General features: G+C 44.2%; 1 protein-coding gene across 7 annotated transcripts in view; it reads right to left on the reverse strand.

The window, feature by feature from the left end:
- Positions 1 to 132: 132 nt before the first annotated feature.
- Positions 133 to 21,461, reverse strand: part of LOC133500492 (histone-lysine N-methyltransferase ASH1L-like) — a 29,287-nt gene continuing 7,958 nt past the window's right edge. For 4 of the 7 annotated variants that reach the window (XM_061819223.1, XM_061819221.1, XM_061819222.1 and 1 more), the window contains 13 exons: positions 21,030 to 21,422; positions 15,631 to 19,354; positions 11,371 to 11,656; positions 11,016 to 11,192; positions 9,335 to 9,429; positions 9,170 to 9,243; positions 6,230 to 6,275; positions 6,108 to 6,148; positions 5,961 to 6,031; positions 5,692 to 5,867; positions 3,776 to 3,870; positions 3,500 to 3,672; positions 133 to 1,581 (listed from right to left, as the gene is read on the reverse strand). In XM_061819223.1, the coding sequence (XP_061675207.1) occupies positions 3,520 to 3,672; positions 3,776 to 3,870; positions 5,692 to 5,867; positions 5,961 to 6,031; positions 6,108 to 6,148; positions 6,230 to 6,275; positions 9,170 to 9,243; positions 9,335 to 9,429; positions 11,016 to 11,192; positions 11,371 to 11,656; positions 15,631 to 19,354; positions 21,030 to 21,422 (5,331 nt within the window). In that variant the 3' untranslated portion in view covers positions 133 to 1,581; positions 3,500 to 3,519. Of the gene's footprint in view, positions 1,582 to 3,495; positions 3,673 to 3,775; positions 3,871 to 5,678; positions 5,868 to 5,960; positions 6,032 to 6,107; positions 6,149 to 6,229; positions 6,276 to 9,169; positions 9,244 to 9,334; positions 9,430 to 11,015; positions 11,274 to 11,370; positions 11,657 to 15,630; positions 19,355 to 21,029; positions 21,423 to 21,461 lie in introns of those variants that run through there. The other 3 variants (XM_061819225.1, XR_009794927.1, XM_061819226.1) reach the window with 3 other exon arrangements.

The following is a 21,461-nucleotide window of genomic DNA, read 5'->3' on the forward strand; positions in this document are numbered from 1 at the left end:
ACGCATCCTCCATTGTGGCTCATTTTAGAGGACAAACACGACCTAAGCAACGTCAACACCACTAGGTGCCGCTGTGAAGCCAAAATGGAATGTTCCTCCATTGAATTGTAAACAAGACAACAAGAGTTGGTAGACGTAAAATGCTTTTTATTATTAGATATATAAGCAAAAACAAAATACAAATTTGATCGTACTTTCTATAACGTTTTTTTTTTGTTTGAGATGCACATCGTTCGAGGCAACAGGCAAAGGTTACAACACATGCAAACTAGATAACTCTTCAAATGTACCTTTGCTATAAATTTTATAATAATACACTTGCAGCGACGCACTTTAAAAAAGGAAAGGGGGGGAATACATGTAGGGTATGTAAACAGTCAAAGAAATTGCACTTTCTTGGCTTTTTTTTTTAAGCCACAAGAACTTAAAAAAACACACTGACCAATAAAAAAACATGCTTATCTAAAAAAACAAAAACATTACAAATAAAAAAGGTTTACAATCATAGTCTAATGTATTGGTCAGCTGTAAAAAAAAATGGATGAATAATTCTTGTGTAAGTCATATAGTATTATGTACATAAAACTAAATGTTATTTATTGTACATACTGAGCAAATGCCCCTAAAGTGAGAACAATCTATGAACAATCTGTACAAAAAACTTACTAACTAAACGTGATATAGTGCTTTTTAGGAGAAATATTGCTTGGACACAAGACAGCATGGCACTTCTACTTAGCATTTCATGTTTGCCATCATTTTCTTTTCGTTGTTGTTGTTTAAAACACCCTGGGACATTCTGATTGTCAAGAAAACATTCTCAAAGGCCGTCTGAACTATGCAAAGAAGACACATTTGACCCCCCCCCCCTTTCCTCCCAGGAAGCCATACTTGAAGAAAATAGTTCACAATAAACATTCCTCGTGTTTATAGATATCTTTAGCACACAAAAAATAGCATCTTTCTTAAAACCTTATTAGAAATTCTTTTGCAGCAGTGCCAAAATTCCTCAATTCCAAAATTCCACGGCCCCCCCTTTTGTTTTCTTCATTAACTGGTTTGTAATGTGAAGAAAAGCCAAAACAAGTGCTTTTAAGCTGGCGCGCTTCCTCTCTTTTCTGAAAGCTTAGCACTCCCTGCCCGAAGTCCAAAAACCACCAAGGGTCTGTGTTCCCTCTCCACTTTGCTTTAAGGTGCCCAAGGAGGAGCAATTTTGGGTTTGTGTGGGGGGGCACACACACTTTAGTGTCTTTACTGTGCACGGGCACTAGTGCAAATTAATTTCAGCTGGTCTGTTTCTGTTGATCCTCTCTCGCAATCTCGCTCTGTTTTTTTTTCCCCTCTCTTTCATCCCGGACAAAAGATGTGTTGCCATGGTTTCATCCTTGGTGTGATGCCCTTCAGCGCGCTCGGTTCAGTGGCTGTCAGAGCACGCCGTGATGTCTTTCTCGCGGTTTGAAATTCTCCTCCCCGCTCCTCTCCTACGTGTGTTTGTTGTTGTTGTTGTTTTCCGATTGGAAAGCAGCACCTGCAGGTGTCCTGCGGCCAGCCTGGTCCCTTTTTTGTCTCGAGTGCTCCTTCCTACACAAAGCGAAGATACTGTCAATCAATCTGTGCATTTATAGTGGGTATTAAGGGGTTGAACCGATTAGTCAACGCGTCGATTATACTACTCCGACTACTACTTTAACAGTTAAAATCGCTAATTCCGTTTTTGGCTAGTTGCCCTTCAAGGTGACAATTTACAGAAGACTTTCGACTCGCCCAAATATTGCCATCACCTGAGATTTACGCACATAAACTTACAAGTCAGTCGTCTGACTGACATGGCGAAACGGTCTTCGTACATTCTGTAAGTCAGAGAGTATGAAAATAAGATGGAAATGGTTCAGTTATTCCAATTAGAGCTATTCTTAAATGATTCACATGAGGGGTACCTTGGGACTGGTGGCGAGGAGACTCCTTCTTCATCATCAAAATATTTGGTCTCACATCAGTTATCCTAACCCTAAATACAATTATCATAATGGTGACTTGCATTTTTAATCATTTCTTTTTATTTCAACGTGAGACAGTTGAAATATGTTTTTATGTGAAGCCGGCCTGTGGTGTAAAAATGCTGAGAAAATATCACTGATGTCATCGATTAATCGATTTCAACTCGACATTTGTCACATTAGTTGACTACCGCAATTAAAAAAAAAAAAAATTGTCATTCAAGCCCTCGTGCAGGGGTCACCAATGTGATAGGAGTGATCATCCATATATCCATTTTCTTAGCCGCTTATCCTCACAAGGGTCGCAGGAGTGCTGGAGCCTATCCCAGCCGTCATCGGGCAGGAGGCGGGGTTTCACCCTGGACTTATTGCCAGCCAATGGACCTTTCCGACCTGTCAATCTCTCGTACAATAATAGCCAATCAGCATTGTCTTAACCCCTGGCTTGACTCGACCCTGTTGACCATGTTTGTCCCACAAGCAATACTGGTGGTCAGTAGCGTGCGCTTGGAAAAGTTAATGTTACGAAGAAAATGGTCCTCAGTTGCGCTGGGGGAACGTGCATTTCTGATGAAAGCTATCCTGCTAGATTGATTCATTTTCCAAAGCCTAAAACACAGTTGACGAAGTCTCTACGATGAATTAAGGCTTGCGGAAGACCGCACGTACAACTATATGTGAACAGTATCAACAAACACAAGGCTGTATGTTCGAAGGTAAGTGAGGGAGAAGTATCTTCTCTGAGTTTGATTTCATTATTATCAGTGCGTTATACATTGCAGGAGAACAGCTTTCTCTTTGTTAGGGTATCACTGACCTGCTGAATGAAGTGTGTCATGTTTCGTGCCAAAGAGTCGGGTTAGGGATATGTAAATGGGCCACATCATGCAAGAGAAATGTCTATTTGCCTATTTGTATCACATCAGACTTTTAAGACCGAGCACTGGGTTATATTACGAGCCAAGTCAAATGAATACACTCACTGACTTAATCACAATTGTTTAAATGCACTTGTAGAAAATCGAACCAAAGTCACTTATAAAGACTAGAAACATATTACTCATGATCTTTCCAAGTAAAAAGTACTCACCCTGCTTTACATGTGCAGTATGATTCACCTATTTTATTCTACTGGATTTCCATACGCAGTTTGTGAGGGGTCAAACATTTTTGCATCGATCGCCAACGTTTCGCTGTAACTCTGACATTGCGTCCTGCTCCGTCCAAAATCTTAGTTCCGTGTACATATCCTTGCGTGAAATAGTCGAGACCTCTCTGTAGAACTCTCTTGGGACAAGTCTGACGCATTTGGCAAAAAACATACCCCAATATTATCTGGAATACGCGATAGAGAATCAACTTCAAACATGTTCTGTTCAATCACCATTTTGGAAGCTTGTGGGACATGGCTAAGGGGGCGGAGCTTAAGATCGCCATCGGAAAGGTCCATCGCAGGGCACATCGAGACAAACAAGCGTTGACACTCACAACACCCCACTTGCCTTTATGCGTTTTTGTTAGCTTATGAATGCTGCAGGGTCGAAAGTAAATCATTCAGCCGCTTTCTCCTCTGCTCTCTGCTGCAGTCTTCCACTTTGCCTTCCTCGCCCTCGCCCTCCTCCTCCTCATCATCATCATCTTCTTCTTCTTCTTCTCTGTTCTGGCTCTCAGTGGGCTGCAATGAACAAGACCACTTCGATAAACAACCACTACTCGTGGATACCAATTAGAAAATGGATAGTATTAATTATCTACTTTGCTTGCATGTGTTCACTTACGTGGGGGCTGGCGGTGAGCGAGTCGGGGGAGTCGTGACCACCCGGGTGTGGGTCACTGCTGGAAATCGTCACTTCCACCACCCCTACTGGTATATCTGGTAAGAGAATAGAGAGAAGTAGTCAAGTACTTTAGTCCAGGCGGTCCAGGAAGGAAGGATTTTGGATGACATAAGACTGGAAACAAGATAAGGTACACCTTTTTGATAATGCTCTGTTGAGGTATTCATTTGACATGCCGTTTATACAGCATATTGACATAGGGAAAAAGTAAAAAATGGGAATCACAGACCATGTGAAAGGGGCTTTAGAAATAATCCAGTTCTTGTATTAAATCTCATTGTATTGTAGTGGTGTACCTAAACTTGTCAACCTTATTTGCTCTTCATTGCAAGCTCTCGCAGGGAGACTCTAGAGTAAAACTTGGGAAAAGCCCGCCTGCTCGGTTCTACACAGCGGATGATGGAGACGGAGAGAGTTTTCTGCGCGCTTAAGCATTCTGCGGTTGGAAAAGCACTTAAGTTTGTGCTGCAGGCGGTGATGCAGGGAGCCAACAATGAGGACGGTGGGCTGTGAGCGCAGCACACGAGCAGGCTTTTAAAGGAAAAGACACAGGACACCCACATCTACATCCACATCACCAAAACCCCATCCTGAACGTACAGTGCCAGGAAAAAACTTGGACACGCTTTCTCATTAATAGCATGGGAAAGTGTCCAAATCCTGTATAGAACCTCCATCATCATGGGGGACGTCATGCAAGACCTACGAGTTTTTGTGGTGTCAACACAAAAGGACGACTCGTTTTGGTAGAGGGAAAATTTGATGATATTCTTCAGTGTATGACCAAAACTGTCACTGTGGTGTAGTGATGATAATAGTAGATGTGTTTTTATTGTAGCCCATTAATAAAAAATGGCTAAAGAGTCAATAAATCCTGTCAGCTGTATTTAGTCTTTATGTGACAAGACCCCCCCCCCCCATATGCAATAATCTTCCATCTGCATGTAACCCTTCCTGATTAATTATCAAAAGGTAAGTAGTTTTGTTTGATTCCCCTTTGATTTAGTTGATTTTAGAGTTAAGCGATTTATCAATTTTACGCAATCGTTTATTAAAGCAGTCAGTGTTGGCATCTTCGCATTACCGTCACTCCATTTTGCACATTTTCAAACCGCTTTTGTGGCTATTTTTCATAAAAGCAAGTGCTACTTTAATAATTACAAAGTTAAACATCTTTTTCATTTTTTTAAAAGATTAGATAAGAAAGGAGCCCAGCGAAGACAGTCACAGACTGAAAAGAGCTGAATTTTGCAGATGAATTTATTGTGATTTATCGACAACATGTTGGAAGCATTTGTCCCGGAGGATGTCTTTCAGAGCAACATTTTGCAGAACTCGCCTTGGCTCGCGTGTGCAACTCTAAATGAAAAAAGACTGCCAGAGTTTTGGAAAACGGTGCAACGTGTCTTTTTCTTCTGCAAATGGACTCGCCGAGCCCTGCAATTTGAATTCAATTGCAAATTTATTCGGGACCATTTTTCTACATCCACTTTGACTCAAGGAACATTTGTATCAAGAGGAGCCACGTTCCTTAACTGGAAAGAAAAACCATTTTTATTTCTGTGGAAGTTGGTTCAAGATAATGATCGGAAAAAAACAAAATGGAATAAATTGATTAAAATAGGAAATGTGATTTTTCGGGGGGGAAAAAGATTGGAGATTTTATTTTACGGCCATATCCCCCAGCCTAGTTTATTTTGAAGGTTGTTGTTGTTGTTGTTTTTAACCATTATTTCCTTTTGGAAAATGTGTCTCTGAACAATGTGTGTTCCAGTGTTAAATTTTGATAGGAAGCATGTACCGAGCGTGTGACACCTACAGAAACAAAAACTAACACACACACTTGCTTCATGGACCTGACTTGATGTGGCTATCGTCCCCACTGGCTCCGTCCCCGCACACGACACGCCAGTCCCTCTCCTCCGCCTCGCTGTCCCCCTCTCGCCTCCCCTCCATCCTCAGTCGGATCTGTCGCTCCCTCACCAGTTCCCAGTTCCTCACCAGGAACACGCGACGTGTCACCACGAAGCTCCTGACCCACATTGCAACACATATTAGTCACAAGTGAGTAACACGGCATCATTTTTTTCCCCCCAAAATGGGGATTGCCGTTTGATTCCCGTACCGCTCACTGTTGCTCAAAGGGTCCATGTCGAGGTGAGGAAAGAGGCTGGCCAAGTCACTCGAGCTCTCCTCCTGAGTTAGAAACAAAGAGGGAAGCGTTGATATTGCATCCTATACACTTGAGAAACAACTTGTCATGGAATCTCACCGATGCGTGGTGAGAGGGAAACGTCCTTTCCTTCAGTCGGCCTGTGTGACACGTTCACGGTGAAATACTATTTGAGTGTATTCATGTGTAAACATAGAGTACACAGTTCTCCAAGTACTCACAGTAGCGCCGCTTCCTCTTCAGAGGGAAGGCAGGTTGCCTCTGAAGCTATTGGGGATATAATATGATTAAAAATGGACAGTGCAGTCACGATACAAGACATGAATTGGTGACATCACAGCATATACAGGGTGGCCTCCATTTACAGTGAAGAAAATAAGTATTTGAACACCCTGCTATATTTCAAGTTCTCTCACTTAGAAATCATGGAGGGGTCTGAAATTTTCATCATAGGTGCATGTCCACTGTGAGAGAGATGAGAGATTAAAAAGAAAAATCCAGAAATTGCAATGTATGATTTTTTTAATTATTTATTGTTGCGATACAGCTGCAAAGAAGCATTTGAACACCTGTCTATCATCTAGAATTCTGACCCTCAAAGAGCTGTTAGTCCGCCTTTAAAAGTCCACCTCCACTCCATGTATTATCCAGAATCAGATGCGCCTGTGTGAGGTCGTTAGCTGCATAAAGACACCTGTCCACCCCATACAATCAGTAAGACTCAAACTTGTAACATGGCTAAGACCAAAGAGCTGTCCAAAGACACCAGAGACCAAATTGTACAACTCCACACGGCTGGAAAGGGCTACGGAAAAATTGCCAAGCAGCTTGGTGAAAAAAGGTTCACTGTTGGAGCAATCATTAAAAAATGGATGAAGCTAAACATGATAGTCAGTTAATGCAAGATATCACCTCATGGGGTATCATTGATCATTAGAAAGGTGAGGAATCAGCCCAGGACGACACGACAGGACTTGGTCAATGACCTGAAAAGAGCTGGGACCACTGTTTCTAAGGTGACTGTTGGTAATACACTAAGACGTCATGGTTTGAAATCATGCATGGCACGGAAGTTTGCCTTGCTTAAACCATCACATGTGAAGGCATGTTTTATGTTTACCAATGACCATTTGGATGATACAGAGGAGTCATGGGAGAAACGATTTGTGGTCAGATGAGACCAAAATTGAACTTTTTGGTCATAATTCCACTCACCGTGTTTGGAAGAAGACAAATGATGAGTTCCATCCCAAGAACACCATTCCTACTGTGAAGCATGGGGGTGGAAGCATTGAAGATGGGTCATGGCTGGGTCTTTCAACATGACAATGACCCGAAGCATACAGCCAGGAAGACCAAGGAGTAACTCCGTAAGAAGCATATCAAGGTTGTGGCGTGGCCTAGTCTCCAGATCTAAACCCAATAGAAAATCCTTGGAGGGAGCTGAAACTCCGTGTTTCTCAGCGACAGCCCAGAAACCTGTCTGATATAGAGAAGATCTGTGTGGAGGAGTGGGCCAAAATCCCTCCTGCAGTGTGTGCAAACCTGGTGAATAGCTGAAGGAAACGTTTGACCTCTGTAATTGCAAACAAAAGCTCCTGTACCAAATTTTGACATTGATTTTCTCAGGTGTTCAAATACTTATTTGCAGCTGTATCACACAAATAAATTCTTAAAAACATCATCCATTGTGATTTCTGGATTTTTCTTTTTAGATTATCCCTCTTACAGTGGACATGCACCCAGGATGAAAATTTCATACCCCTCCATGATTTCTAAGTGGGAGAACTTGCAATATAGCAGGGTGTTCAAATACTTATTTTCTTCACTGTATAACAGAGTTCTATTTCTATGGCGTGTAACCCAAATCCGGACATAAATTGGGACCACGTCATAGTCTTAGATTATCTATGCTAAAAACTCTATCCATTCATTTTCTACACCACATTACTCACTAAGGTCGTGGGTGAATTGGGAGTTTATCCCCAATGACTGTAGCCAACAGCGGGGCACACCCAGATTGGTAGTCAGCCAATCACAGGGCACAAATAGCAAAACAATAATTTACACTCACATTGGCACCCATGAATGACATTTCATCTTCGGTCAACCTAATCTGGATGTTTTTGGAGAGCAAGAGGAAACGGAAGTACTCAGAGAAAACTCTGCCCAGGATTGCCGGACTGGAAACCCCAACCTCAGAACTCTCAGGCAAATATGCTAAGTATTCTCAATCAGATCGAGCAAATGAAAAACTAAGTATGGTGGTATTGTAACTGAGATTGCGAAACAATCGTGCACCATTCATAACCTCAAAAGTGTTTATGTCTGGACCGTCCCCAGATACCATCTGAATAGGGGTCCCTACTGGCTGTGATATTTCGAAACGGAAATGTTACGATTGAGAAACAGTAAGAGTTCACCGACCCAGAATGACCCTCACATGTGTTCTTTGATCAGGTTTAAATCCGCTGAGTAATGACGACACCATTTTAAGACATAAAAATGTCAACCAGAAATAACCAGAAACTGCAGTTTAAAAAAAATAAAAAAAGAGCTGGAATTCCAAATAATGAATCACGCCCTTTAAACACTTCTTAATCAATCACACAAATTGCGTCCCTGATCTGGCATTTCATGTTCTTGTAGAAAGACAGAGTGTGAGTTATGACTAAGAAGTGAAAAAAAAAAAGAAAAATAACCACACAGCACAATCATATCGGAAATGGCGAGCAACGGCTGACATTCTTTTCTGCCCATTTAAATCATGTCCAAAGACAGAAAATGAATTGACGACAGTAATGCTACCAATTGCATCACAGAATAAACCGGCCTTTGATTTTGCAGAAAAATTCCAAGATTTCAGTTCCAGGAAGTCTCATCACAGAAAAGTAATCATTTTGGTCATTAAATCAATTTGAATCTGTTGAGAAACAATACAGCTAATATGCACCATTTAAGAAATAACAAGAAGTACTGTAAATGCAGATGAAATGAACGGTATTTTCCGACATGTTATCATGTATAACATTCCTTTAACAGATAACTATATTGCGGATTAATATATCACAGCGTATCACAGTAATCACCAGATGCAGAACAAAACACCTTGCCAAGCCGAGGATTTAAATTTGCTTAAGTGTGCCGGATTTGCGTTGTACCTGGTTGTGTTGCCAAAGCCACATGACATCATAGGGTAGCTGGAAATGTATTCTCTTCATCCTCAAGTACTTTCCTGTAGGTCACGAGCATGAGCGTTTGGATCAGTGGTCGTGCTAACGACTGAAACCCCCCATCACATCTTCTCCACTTTTGTCTAGACTCACCAACATGGATGGGTGCTGGTAAAAGGCTGTATTCCCGCTCACCTGGTTGGTACTCTGAGCTCGCTCTGGAGAAGAGCTGAGGCTGGGAGGGGGTACTGAAAAACACAAGTTGAACAAATAACTTCAATTAAAGCATTGCAAAACCTCCAAAGGGCTTTGTTCCCGTTTGAAATTTTATCAAAATCTGCAAAACGATGACACTAAAGTTGCAGAAAACAGAGCAAGTCCTTGGTTTAGTGCATGGGGTGGCAAACATACGGCCTGCGGGCCAGAACCAGCCCAACAGGGTGTCCAATCTGGCCTGTGGGGATGGAGAACACATTCACTGCTGTTTTTCAATAAAAGTAATTTTGTTGCTTATTTTGTCCACTGGACGGTGCACTGACAACTCTTAAATGACAACGATGGACTTGTGAAGGCCAAACAGTGCCAAATTTAAGACCGATGCTAATATAAAATCATGTTCCACAATGAAAATAAAAGCCCAATTCCAATGAAGTTGGGATGATGTGTTACACATCAATTAAAACAGAATACAATGATTTGCAAATCCTGTTCAACCTATATTTAAATGAATACACTACAAAGACAAGATATTTAATGGTCAAATTGATAAACCATTGTTTTTAGCATATAATCATTACTGTAGAATTTTATACATTCAACAAACTTTTGGGAAATGAGGACACTAATTGTTGAAGCTTCGTAGGTTGAATTCTTTCCCATTCTTGCTTGACCTACGACTTTAGCTATTCAACAGTCCGGGGTCTCCATTGTCATATTTTACATTTCATAATGTGGCACACATTTTCACTGGAAGACAGGATTGAACTGCAGGCAGGCCAGTCTAGTACTCACACTCTTTTACGACGAACCCATGCTATTAGAACACATGCAGAATGTGTTTTGGAATTGTCTTGCTGAAATAAGCAGTTGTCCATAAAAAAGACGTTGCTTGGATGGCAGCATATGTTTCTCCAAAGCCTGTATGTACCTTTCAGGATTAATTGTGCCTTCACAGCACTTCAGGGAAAGTGTTAACTTATTTTTTCACTTGTTTAATTTAAGTGAAACTGGATCATTTTTAAATCATACACGTAAATTCACCGATAGGACTGGGTTAGAAATGCTTTTTTGTTTTAGAAGTCGCTTATGTTTTTTTAACTGATTTAGGACAAATATACATCGCTGAATTTGAGAATGACATCCATTTCTCTTGTTCACGTCAGATTATGATGCCAAGTTGTGAACAGTTTATTTGATGAAAATATTATAAACTGAACTAAATTAGACGGTGGTGCAAATAGGTACCTGTAAATTGAATCTTCTGTCATTGTTCAAGATTCAAGGCATGAACCTCTGTTTCTTTCACCTTTAAATCTTTACCCCTCAATTAAAAACTCAGACAATAAATTTATTCTTGGCATTAAAATCGAAATTGAACTTGGGGCTGCAGTCTGACTCCATCCAGTGTGCACATAAGAGTGATTAACTTTAAACGTGCATGACAATTAACATTCCTACTTCAACTTTGCCTGTATAACTAAGGGTAATGGTGAGCGTTTGAACCAGGAATGGATTATTTCTGTAAGTATGTGGACTAGCACCACAGAACCAATTGCGTCGAATATTACACGTTCCCCTGTATAAAGGTCATCAAAGAAATGAGGTGTGGTCTTACTCTATCGTTTTGTAATCATCAGAGTAAAGACCGGCCCTCAAAAACGTCTTCCTGGCAGGACCGTCTTCACTCCTGTCTCTTGGGACGCTGGCCGGTTGGGACGGGGGCTGCTCGGTGGCCAAATGGCCGAAACCTTCGGCGGGCGTGTCGCAGCGCACCGGCTCGTCTTCGGCGACGCTAAAGGGAAAGCATGAAGCGAGAGATAGAGCGACAGGGAGGAAAAAAGAGAAAGAAGAGGCACTGGTTTAGCACACAGTGCTGAAATGTGACCAGTTAATATGGGAGCATGTTACATACAGAGCAATGAGAGGCTGAATTGTGAGAGAGAAAGTGTTTGGGAATGGGGAGTGTTTACCTCTGATGGCAGGGAGAGGAGTCATGTTTTCTCTTCCGTCCTCGCTTCCTCTTGGCCAGCGGCACCGAGTCGACACCCGGCACATCTTGGTCCAACCCAACTCTCCAGCCTACATTATTACTGCTGCGCCCTCGCAGAAGGTCGGGCGATGACACAGAGGAAGGCAAAGTGGAGGGCAGAGGGCGTTTCCTGGGTCGACCGGGTCCCCTTTTGTTTTGCCCATCGGTGCCGTGTGTCTTTGTCACACCTTTGAGCTGCCCGCGGTTTCTTGGGTCACCTTGTAAAGCTGCAGACAATGTAATGGAGAATGGAAAGGAGGGGGAAGGGTATAATCAGTGGCAGGGAGGAAATGAGACATGGATCAGTGATGAGGCCACCGGGAGGTGTAAGGTAAGGCCACTCTCGGCTGACTCATACAGATGGGCCACAGATTAAATAAATGAGTCACAGCACTTCCTCGGCCCACGTTACTTCTGGGAAAGTGATTTATATATGCACGCACACTCACGTACAAACACAGATTTGGCTCACTTTTATTTTCCTTCAAGTGCACATGCAGTAGTAACAAGATCCAAAGATGGATGGCACTGTGGTGAAAAACACGTTACATTTTCTATGAACTCCATTTTCTTTTGCCGCTTATCCCCACGAGGGTCACAGGGAACGCTGGAGCCTATCCCAACTGTCAATGGGCAGGGGGCGGGGTACACCCTGAACTGGTTGTGAGCCAATCGCAGGGCACATAAAGACAGACAATAGCCGCACTCACAATCACACCTAGGGGAAATTTAGTGTCCAATTAATATTGCATTTTTTGAGGAAACCGGAGTGCCCGGAGAAAACCCACGCAGGTACGGGGAGAACATGCAAACTCCACACAGAGGGGGCCGGGATTGAACCCAGGTCCTCAGAACTGTGAGGCTATCAACTCATCTACTAGTAAATTATTTGGGGGGGGGGGGGGGGATTTCCTGAAAAATGCTCCAACAGACTCCTATCCAAAGATATTTTGGCAGAGCCATTGATAAAGCACTAACAAAGTGTCTATGGAGTTGTGCCTTGAAGTAAACCCAACAATGGTGGTGCAAAACTTATAAACAGACACAGAGCTGCCAACCTATAAAAATTTGCTTCCAGAACATCCGTTCATCCATTCTCTAAACCAATTATCCTGTTTAGGGTTGTGGGGCAATGGAGCCTATCCCGTCTGACATCGATTGATCAGCAAAGTACACCCTGAACTGGTCACCAGTCAGTTGCAGGGAACAGAGAGAAGGACAACCAGCCACCAACCCACGCAGGCACGGAGAGAACATGGAAACTCCACACAGTCGGGTCCGGGATTGAACCCGGAATCTCAAAACTGTGAGGCCAACGCTTTACCAGCTGCTCCACTGTGCTACCTATTGCATATTTATATGCCTAAATCCATAGTTACTGATGAAACGATGCCAATCTCCCCATTGTGGGACGAATAAATGTTATCTTATTCTACATCCATCCATCTTCCAAGCCACTCATCCTCACCAGGGTCACCTAAGTCTACAAAAGGCAGACTGCATCCTGAAATGGTCACCAGTTAGTTTAAGGGCACATTACCAACAACGTCACTAAGTGGGAACAGAACCCACGCTGTCCACACCAAGGTCAGGGAAGTGTACCACTACACCATCAGTGCCTCTTATATTATGCCCATGTTTTGAAGTGACGTGTGCAGTGGCAATAAGCCCGTATTAATTCACCTGTTATCAGGTTATCGAAAGTTGGTTCTCACCATGAAAACGCAACTCTAGCCGGACCTGTGTGACAAGTGGATTGTTCTTATTTAGATGTTTTTTGACTGCTCGTAACGATAGCTTAGCAATATTGTCTTTGCCTAGTTACGCTTCGTCTTCCTTAACGACACATTTGTAAGAAGCATGGAAAGAAGTGTAGCTTATTCACTCCCATGGAGGCGATGATCAGTAACTCTGAATGTTTTGACAATAGATGCAAAAAGAACTTTCACCTCCATGGCTCGGCAGTTTAGTAAAATAGCGTGCAGCGAGCAGCTGTTGAATGTTGATCCGCCGGTAATGTCAGATGCTGTCATTTCCCCCCCTCCAATATCGGGAACTATCAATGTTACAGCCATAACGAATCAATGTTCAGTGATTTCCAAAATAAAATACAGACGTTCAGTAACATTTGGCAGCATATATTATTTATCCCCCGCAAAGAACAAATAACATTATTACAGTTTACTGAGTTGTGACCACTGACTCCATGTATATCCCTATGTCTGTATTACACTGCTCGCAGGTGACAAAGTCGCACAGATCATAAGAAGCAGAACAATTAACTTTCTATTCATTATGTCGCGAGTGGATATTTTTTCCAAGTGCAATGTTTTAGAGTGAGAAAAATGTGATTGGATTATTGGATTAATAGCATTTCCATTCATTTCAATTGGGAATCTAATTTGAGATACAAGTGTGTTGCGTTACGAGCATGATCAAAGAACAAAAGAAACTTGTATCTCAAGGCCTGACTGTAAAGGTCATTGCGTACATGTGCACACATTGTTTGCACAGTTTTCCTTTGTGGAACATATCCCCAAAGGAACAAACCAGACCGTGTGTGCGTGCTCTCTATTCAAACACACGTGCATTTAGTTTTGATGTCCGTGTCCTCTCGTCAACATGTTCTACTCACACGTTCCGTCTAAGCAACCCCACACTGACCTCCTAATCCTTCATCAGTCACTGCGGAGCTCCTCTTTCCTCTTTCTTGCCATCTTTCCACAGCCTCCGACAAGGTCGACTACTTTTTTTTCTTATTGAATCTGTCCAAGTCAAATACGCCCTGTCGGCCGCCGGGCCCGTTCTTAAATAGCCAATATTGTGGTTAACTAATGACTGTGCTCTCTGGGTAGCCTTGGGCTCAAACATCGTGTGGTTCGCGAGAGCCCTGAGGAAGATTTGCTGGCTGGTTCTCATCAAAACACTGCTCTTATGCCATAACATTTTTGGGGAAAAAAAAATTCCAAGAAAAAGCGGCTGCCGAGTGGTAATGTGTGTGTAAAACACATCCGCTGCTCAGCATAAGGAGGCTATAAAAAGACAAGTCTGATCTCGTCTCAATCGGTCTCCAGGCTTTAATGTGTCCCTAAAAAAAATCTGGAAAAAAGCAACATCACGTTTTTTTTTTTTTTTTTTTGGTTAAACTATGCAGGAACAAAATCAAAACTCTACAGTATATCAAAGAGCAAATAAAAAACTAAATCAAAGGCCTAATCTATCATTCATATGGTTGCCATGGGATATTGGGATCATTTCCTCAATCTCCTATATTTAGCAATTACTTTTTCAAATAAGATAAGATATGATACAGTACATGCCATGGACATAATGTGAAAGGAAAAAATGCTCCAAAATATTTAACCAAGTCATAATGTATAATAAACATTTAATTATGTGATATCCATCCATCCATTTTCTTTGCCACTTATCCTCACGAGGGTCACAGGGAGTGCTGGAGCCCATCCCAGCTGTCAACGGGCAGGAGGCGGGGTACACCCTGAAGTGGTTGCCAGCCAATTGCAGGGCACATAGAGACAAACAGCCGCACTCACAATCCCAACGAAGGGCAATTTAGAGTGTCCAATTAATGTTGCATGTTTTTGGGATGTGGAAGGAAACCCGAGTGCCCGGAGGAAACCCGCACAGGCACAGGGAGAACATGCAAACTCTACAAAACCGGGTCTGGGAATCGAATCTGGGACTGTGAGGCCAACGCTTTACCAGCTGAGCCACCGTGCCGCCTTTTATGTGATATTTGGTCGTAAATTTAGTATGGCCCTCGGAGAACTTAGATGGTGCCTGAATGGAAAAAGTTTCCCCACCCATTAATTCAAACACCCGTTGATTGGTTATGTTTTAATTGGCACGGAGTTTGCTTATTTTTACATGACTCCCTGTCCACAATGTTTATATTTTCATTCATATGTAGAACTATTTTTCTTAGGATGTCCATATTAAATTAAGCAGCCAATAGATACATTCATGGCATCATTAAAAATGTCTAAGGTTTATGCTTTTTGACCAAAGTATGCCATGTGACTGCAGTCAAGAAGCTGCACACTCAAACAAGATTTCACCTAGTTCTGACCCATTTGGCTGCATTTTTAGTTTAACATGGAAAATACACTTGTATACTGTAAGTTTTAAATCTAATCCAATGCGGTTGTGATCTGTTCTGGCTAATTAGGCAGCATCTCACCTGCTTCTCTCCTCTCTGTCCAAGCTGGTTCGTCCATCCTCCATGACCTCTCCCCACTTGCAGGATTCCGACTGGCCGACCCGCTCTTCAACCCATGACCACCTGTTGCCACGCCAACCGACGTGAACAGGTTGACGTGCGTCGGCGACGGAGGCGTTCTGCTTGGGTGGGGGAGGTGAATGTCTTCGCTGTCGTCATCCTCCGGGTCAGAGGGAACCATCGGGCCTGTGCATCCAGCAGAGGATCCCCATCTGCTGTTTGGGAACCCAACACCCTGCAATTTGGTCCAATTCTGGCCCAGGCCGCCCCAGCCCCCTCCGAACGAAGACAGGTGAGAGGAGCCCAGCCCCACGGAGAAGAGCGATGCGTGTTTTGATCTCTCTGCTAAAGATGATGATGTGGTAGCAGAGAATGAATTCTTGGGATTCTCGCGTAACCAAGGTGACTCTTTGGTCAGCCCGCCCCCCATTCCTTTTTTGCCCTTCTGCCCTCCTCCTTGCCCCAAAATGAACCGAGACTTTGAAGTGGAGAAAGCATCTCTCCCCACCACTTCCCCCTGCTTGTCGTGCTCACGTAACGTTGCCTCGTCTTCAACGTTGCGTTCACAGAGCCTTTGTCTGTGTTTATGTTTGTGACCACAGTCGCACGAGAAGCTTGACGCGTACCCTAAGTTGAGGTTTCCTCCATTCCCTTCAATCTCCCCTCCCATAGAGCCCTCCCTCAACAGCCTGCTCCTCCGCCTGTGAAATCTGGCAGGGTTTAGAAGAATATGGGTATGGTGGGGCTGTTGCGAGGCATACTGGTGAGGAGAGGGAAGTGGGTATGAGCCAGGAAGGTGGTGGTAAAGCGTTGTGGCCGGCGGGTAGCTGCTGTAGAAGCCCACGTTGTCAATGGTCTCCTGGAACTTTGATGGACAGCCACACTGCCTACGTTCCGGCTTTCTGTTACAATGCATCGTCTGGCAGGGGTAGAGAGGCTGAGGCGAGTAGGAGGGATTAGCAGCGTAAGACGGCGGGTGAGGTGAATAGAAGCCATTCAGATTGATTCTGAAGATATTGGCGCGGTGAGAATGCGAGGAGTGATGGCGCCTGCCCCCGTCAAAGCCCTGGCCCGGCTCCGACCTGGCCCAGCCTCGGCGACCGATGTGAACTTCACTGAATTGACAGATGAGCTCTTCCAGTTCAGACAGAAACTCTGGATCCTGCATGAGCAGTTGCTGGTGTTTCTTTTTATGTTTGTTTTTCTGTCTCTTCAGTATGTTGTGACCAACACAAGGGAAGTAATCTGAATGAGTGCACTTGTTGTGTCCAGGGCAGGGACACAGGCAACTGCAGGAAGAGGGGCAACTGTAATCCCGCCGCCTGTGCCTATGTCGGTGCCGCTCTACGGAAGTTGAGTCGCTCATCGGATTCTTGTACCTGGTGAGAAGAGGATCCGCAAGAGAGGAGCGTTTTGGACCCCCGAGAATCCCCCCAGAACCTTGACCCAACCTGAGCATTCCTCTAGCACCCCTCATTTCCACTCGCTCGCAGACACTGTTGTTATCCGTTCCAATCCCGCTATCACTGGGCAACGTCTCTTCACTGTGCGATTCACTCCTGGGTGAGGGGGTGGCGTCTTTCTGCTGGCCAGGTGAGGCAGGGGTGGGAAGAAGTGGTGCACTGGGAGAGGAGAGCTTACACGATGACTGGTGAAAGGGAAAGTGGTGCCTGCCCTGGCATGGACAACTTTTCTTCACAAAGGGGGAGAGGGAGGAGCAGGACGGGGGACGGGGTGAAGTGCAGGAGGACGACGGGGACGGGAGGGAGAACGGAGGAGGAAAAAGCAGCGTTGATGTTGGTTCTGTAACACTTCCTTCACTGTAAGGGCTCTGGGCCCCACTGGAGTGTGTGAGCGATGGGGAGGGAAATGGGTGGGCTGCAGGAGGTTGGAGCTGGTTGGACATGAAGAGAGATGCCTCAGTGGGTTGGCCAAACAAAGACGTCTGAGTGTAGCTGTGGGAATTCAGACGAGCTGTTTGGGATTTGGGCTTGCGTCCTCTCCTCTTGCCCATGTAAATGGTTCCTCTCTTGCTCACATTGATCTGAGGGCCCAGCTTGGTCCCAAAGGAGGACGACAAGTCGGAAAGCGTGGGCACTGTCGCAGGTTCAATGGACTTGAATGTTCTCTGAGAACTCTTGACACCATTAACCCTCTTGCTCTCCTTTCCTACAGTGCCAAACGTCATTACCTTGTGAAGTCTTTTCTTCTTCCTTTTCTTCATCTCATTAATCAGCCTCCTGATTTTTAGCTTCCTGTTTCCCTTTTCAGAAGGAGGAGGATACCTGTTCTTATCAATGATGTCCGTTTGATTCAATGGTTGTTTGCGAGGACGGCCGCGCTTCTTCGGGCTTGAGTCCGGCACCGGGTTTTTCTGTACGTCGTCACACTCCAGAAAGGCAACCTCCTCAGGGGAAAGTCTTAGAGGAGGTTCATTAAAGATTATGGTATGGGATTTGGGGCGGCCCCTTTTTCGGCCTGGAGTGGAAGGGCTTGTGGAGGCAGATGGTTTCATATCTGGTATTGTGGGGTTCTGTTTCGGAGATGATGGTTTGGTTGTGGAGGAGGACGGGGAGCAAGAGGGAGTTGAGTGAACAGACAACTTTTGAGAGAAACTCTGTTGAGAATCTGCTTCCTGATTTTCCACCCTCTGAGTCCGGTGCACCAGCTTTGTCCAGCTGGGCCTTCGAGCTTTACGTTTCTTGAGCGGCCTGCTGTCCTGCTCTTGGTAGGAGGATGGTGGAGAAAGAGAAGCCAAGGTAGAAGATGACACAGGATGCTTTGGCGGCACTGTTGAATACCTGACCGTTTCATTCTCTTTTGACTTCATGGTTTCAGCAGTCGCTGCATGCAGCTCAGTTTGTTTGATATGATCTCTCAGGCTCCCCTCAACCGATCTCTCTTGGTCTACTTTACATGGTTTGTCTAATTTATTCATGCCCCCCAAGTTAGTGTCCTCTTTTGCATGTTTCTCTGTGTTGAGCTTGTTTTTCGCAGTCTTTTCTCCAGCCTTCAGTTCATCACGACTTTTATGGTCTTTACCCTGTCGTAATTTGCTATCCTTTCCTTTGTCTTTTTTCTTCTTTGTGAATTCTTCTTTTCTCTTATCACTCTTTACACTATCTGTTTTCAGTCCGTCTCCCTTTGCCTTTCTCTGTTTTCGTTTCTCTTTCTTGGCCTTCCTTTCTTTATCTCTCTTTTTGTCATTTGAGCGCTTCAATGAAGCTTCCTGAACTTCTGACTGGCCAGGAGACATATCCAGATTAGGGGAGGATTTTGATTTAGCGGTACCAGTGGAAGAGTTACTCATTTGCGCCAAGCAAAGCTCTGTTTTAGAAGAACTTGGAGGTTTGGCATCCACAGAAGGAATAGAGCTGCTATGTTTTGGAGTTTTGATTGATTGAGTATCTCCAAGTTTGTCGTCAGAGCATTTACCGTTCGAAAGTACCTTCTGTTTCTTGGTCTGCACCACACCATTGTGTTTCTTGTTGATCTCCCTTTCAGGCAGCGTTTCGGTGCACAGCCTGGAGGTGGCGGCTGATGCTTCCCGATGGGCGGTGGGCGAGCACGGTTTCAAAACTGCTGGGAGCGGCTGCTCATGGACGCCTAGAGTCTTCTCTTTATTCCCTCTCTCTGATGAACCAGCGGATGTCACCTCTGTCTTGTCATCCAGTTTGAGGGGAACCTGAGAAGTGTAAATATGCATCTCTATCAACACCGGAATGATTGGCATATCTAGTAAGACTCTTGTTTACAACAGCTTAACTGACAACAGTGGTGGAGGAAGACAATAACAGAAATGCTTTTGTTTTTGTCCACCCATTAAAGTCCAGACTGAGGACAAAGTGACTCAATCAGGCAGAGAAAGGAGGGCACAGGGAGTGAGGTGACAGAAACACGAATGGAGGGGGGTGACACAGAAAGGAGAGACACAACGCACGAGACAGGAAGAGGGTTGTACAGGGGACAGAAGGACTGAAAGATAAATGAGAGCAGGTAGAGAAATGAGGGGATGTAAAAATAGAAGAGTTGGACCAATATACAGTGTCGGGGAGCAAGCGAAGGCTCCGCTATTGGTTGCTATAAATTGCCACTAATACAGATGAGGAGGCCTGACATTTTGTACTTGTCCTGTAATTTTGGTAGGTGGCAGCTTGAGTGGCGTTTGTGCAGCTAAAGCAATAAGCTTTCCCTCGGGCCATCGTCAGAACGACTGATGGACCAATGCCTGTACTGGCCAAGTAGTTGCTGTGCCGCCGTCCTATTTATAGGCCCCGTTTAGTTAAATGTGCTGCTTGCTTATAAGGATTGTGACAATCGCTCATTTGACCTTATGACGACGCACCAACCTCCTCTGTGATGTGAGCACTCCTGGTGGTTAGCAACAAAAAAACTAAGCACAGCTGCAACATATGTGTCATTAATAATATATCACTACATTTTTGGATCAACCTGCAGCTATCCTTCACTGTTTACTTACCATCCATCTATTTTCTGTAGCACTTACACTTACTAGGCCAAACTGAAATTCCCTCAGTAAAGATGAATGCTCCCAAGGAGCTCAAGTACATAACATATAAGGAGGCTTTGGTTTTCATCAGCCGGATTCCGTTCTTACGGCAGTGACGTAACCCAAATTTGTACACACTATGGAATGCGCCGTAGTCTATCATCAGCAAGAATTAGCTCTTCGTTGATTCTATGTTCTTCTTTAGACCGCAAATAAGGCAGATTGAGCAGCTGAGTAGTGCACTCCAAAATAAGGCTAAATGGGATTAATCAACAATTGATTGACCAGACTGAAACGATGCCTTATCGATTCATCCATCCCTAATTCTGTGGTATAACAAAATGATGTAACTCATCCAAAAAAATCGGCACACTGTGCTCTTTGCTTTTCTTAATCATTTGAGAAATGACCCTGTGACTTTATACTTGCTGTCACAATAGGAGGCAGCTATTTTGATGCTAGTTTCCCAGCATTCAGACATAATACTAGTTTAAATGCCAGCAGCTGACAGAGTTGTACGTGTGTGCCCTTGTGAACACGCAAGCATCACTCATAGAGAGAAACCCGAAGAGAATTATCACCAGTCTCTGTGGCTCCCATCAGCTTTACTGAGCTTTAATAGTGAGATATATCTCATTGTTGTGCTCTACAGACAACAGTTTTATTGTCCCTGCTCGTATGGTGCGGTTTTAACAGCCCTGTTTCAGTGCTGAGGAGACACATGAAAGAACGTGTCCCATGATTGCTGGATGTGTAAATAACCAACAGTTTGCAGCTATCGTCAATATATTGTAAATAGCAAAGATTCTGTTTGCAGTTTGTTTACGCCGTTAAATCAGGTTTAACTTACCTGTTTGGCAGACTTGGTCCCTGGGTTGGCAATGGCTGAAGCTATTGTGGAAACGATAGCATTTGCTGGTGTTAAAGATTGCGCCGTTGACGATGATGATGATGGTGTTGATAATGATGCCAAAGTGCCAAACGCCGCTTGTTTGCACGTGGTTTGGACGCCATCCGAGCCTGAGCGGTTCTCTCTGCTCGCGTCGTCAGTGTCGGTGGCAGTTCTGGAGGGCAACCCCCCGCCTCGGCCCTGATGCCTGTGATAGGTTCTGATGGTGGGTTTGCAAACGTAGCTTTCCAAAATCTTGGGCGGCTTCTTGGTGCGCTTGGTTTGCACACCGATCCGGAGTCGCACGTTCCCGTCAGGGCAGCTGGTCTCTCTGCTACATATCTGAAGCTGTTGCTGTCCAGTGCCCCCACAGCGCCCCTCAATGAGCAACTC

The sequence above is a fragment of the Syngnathoides biaculeatus genome, chromosome 5 (genome assembly GCF_019802595.1).
Source record: "Syngnathoides biaculeatus isolate LvHL_M chromosome 5, ASM1980259v1, whole genome shotgun sequence".
In the NCBI taxonomy this organism is placed as follows: domain Eukaryota; kingdom Metazoa; phylum Chordata; class Actinopteri; order Syngnathiformes; family Syngnathidae; genus Syngnathoides; species Syngnathoides biaculeatus.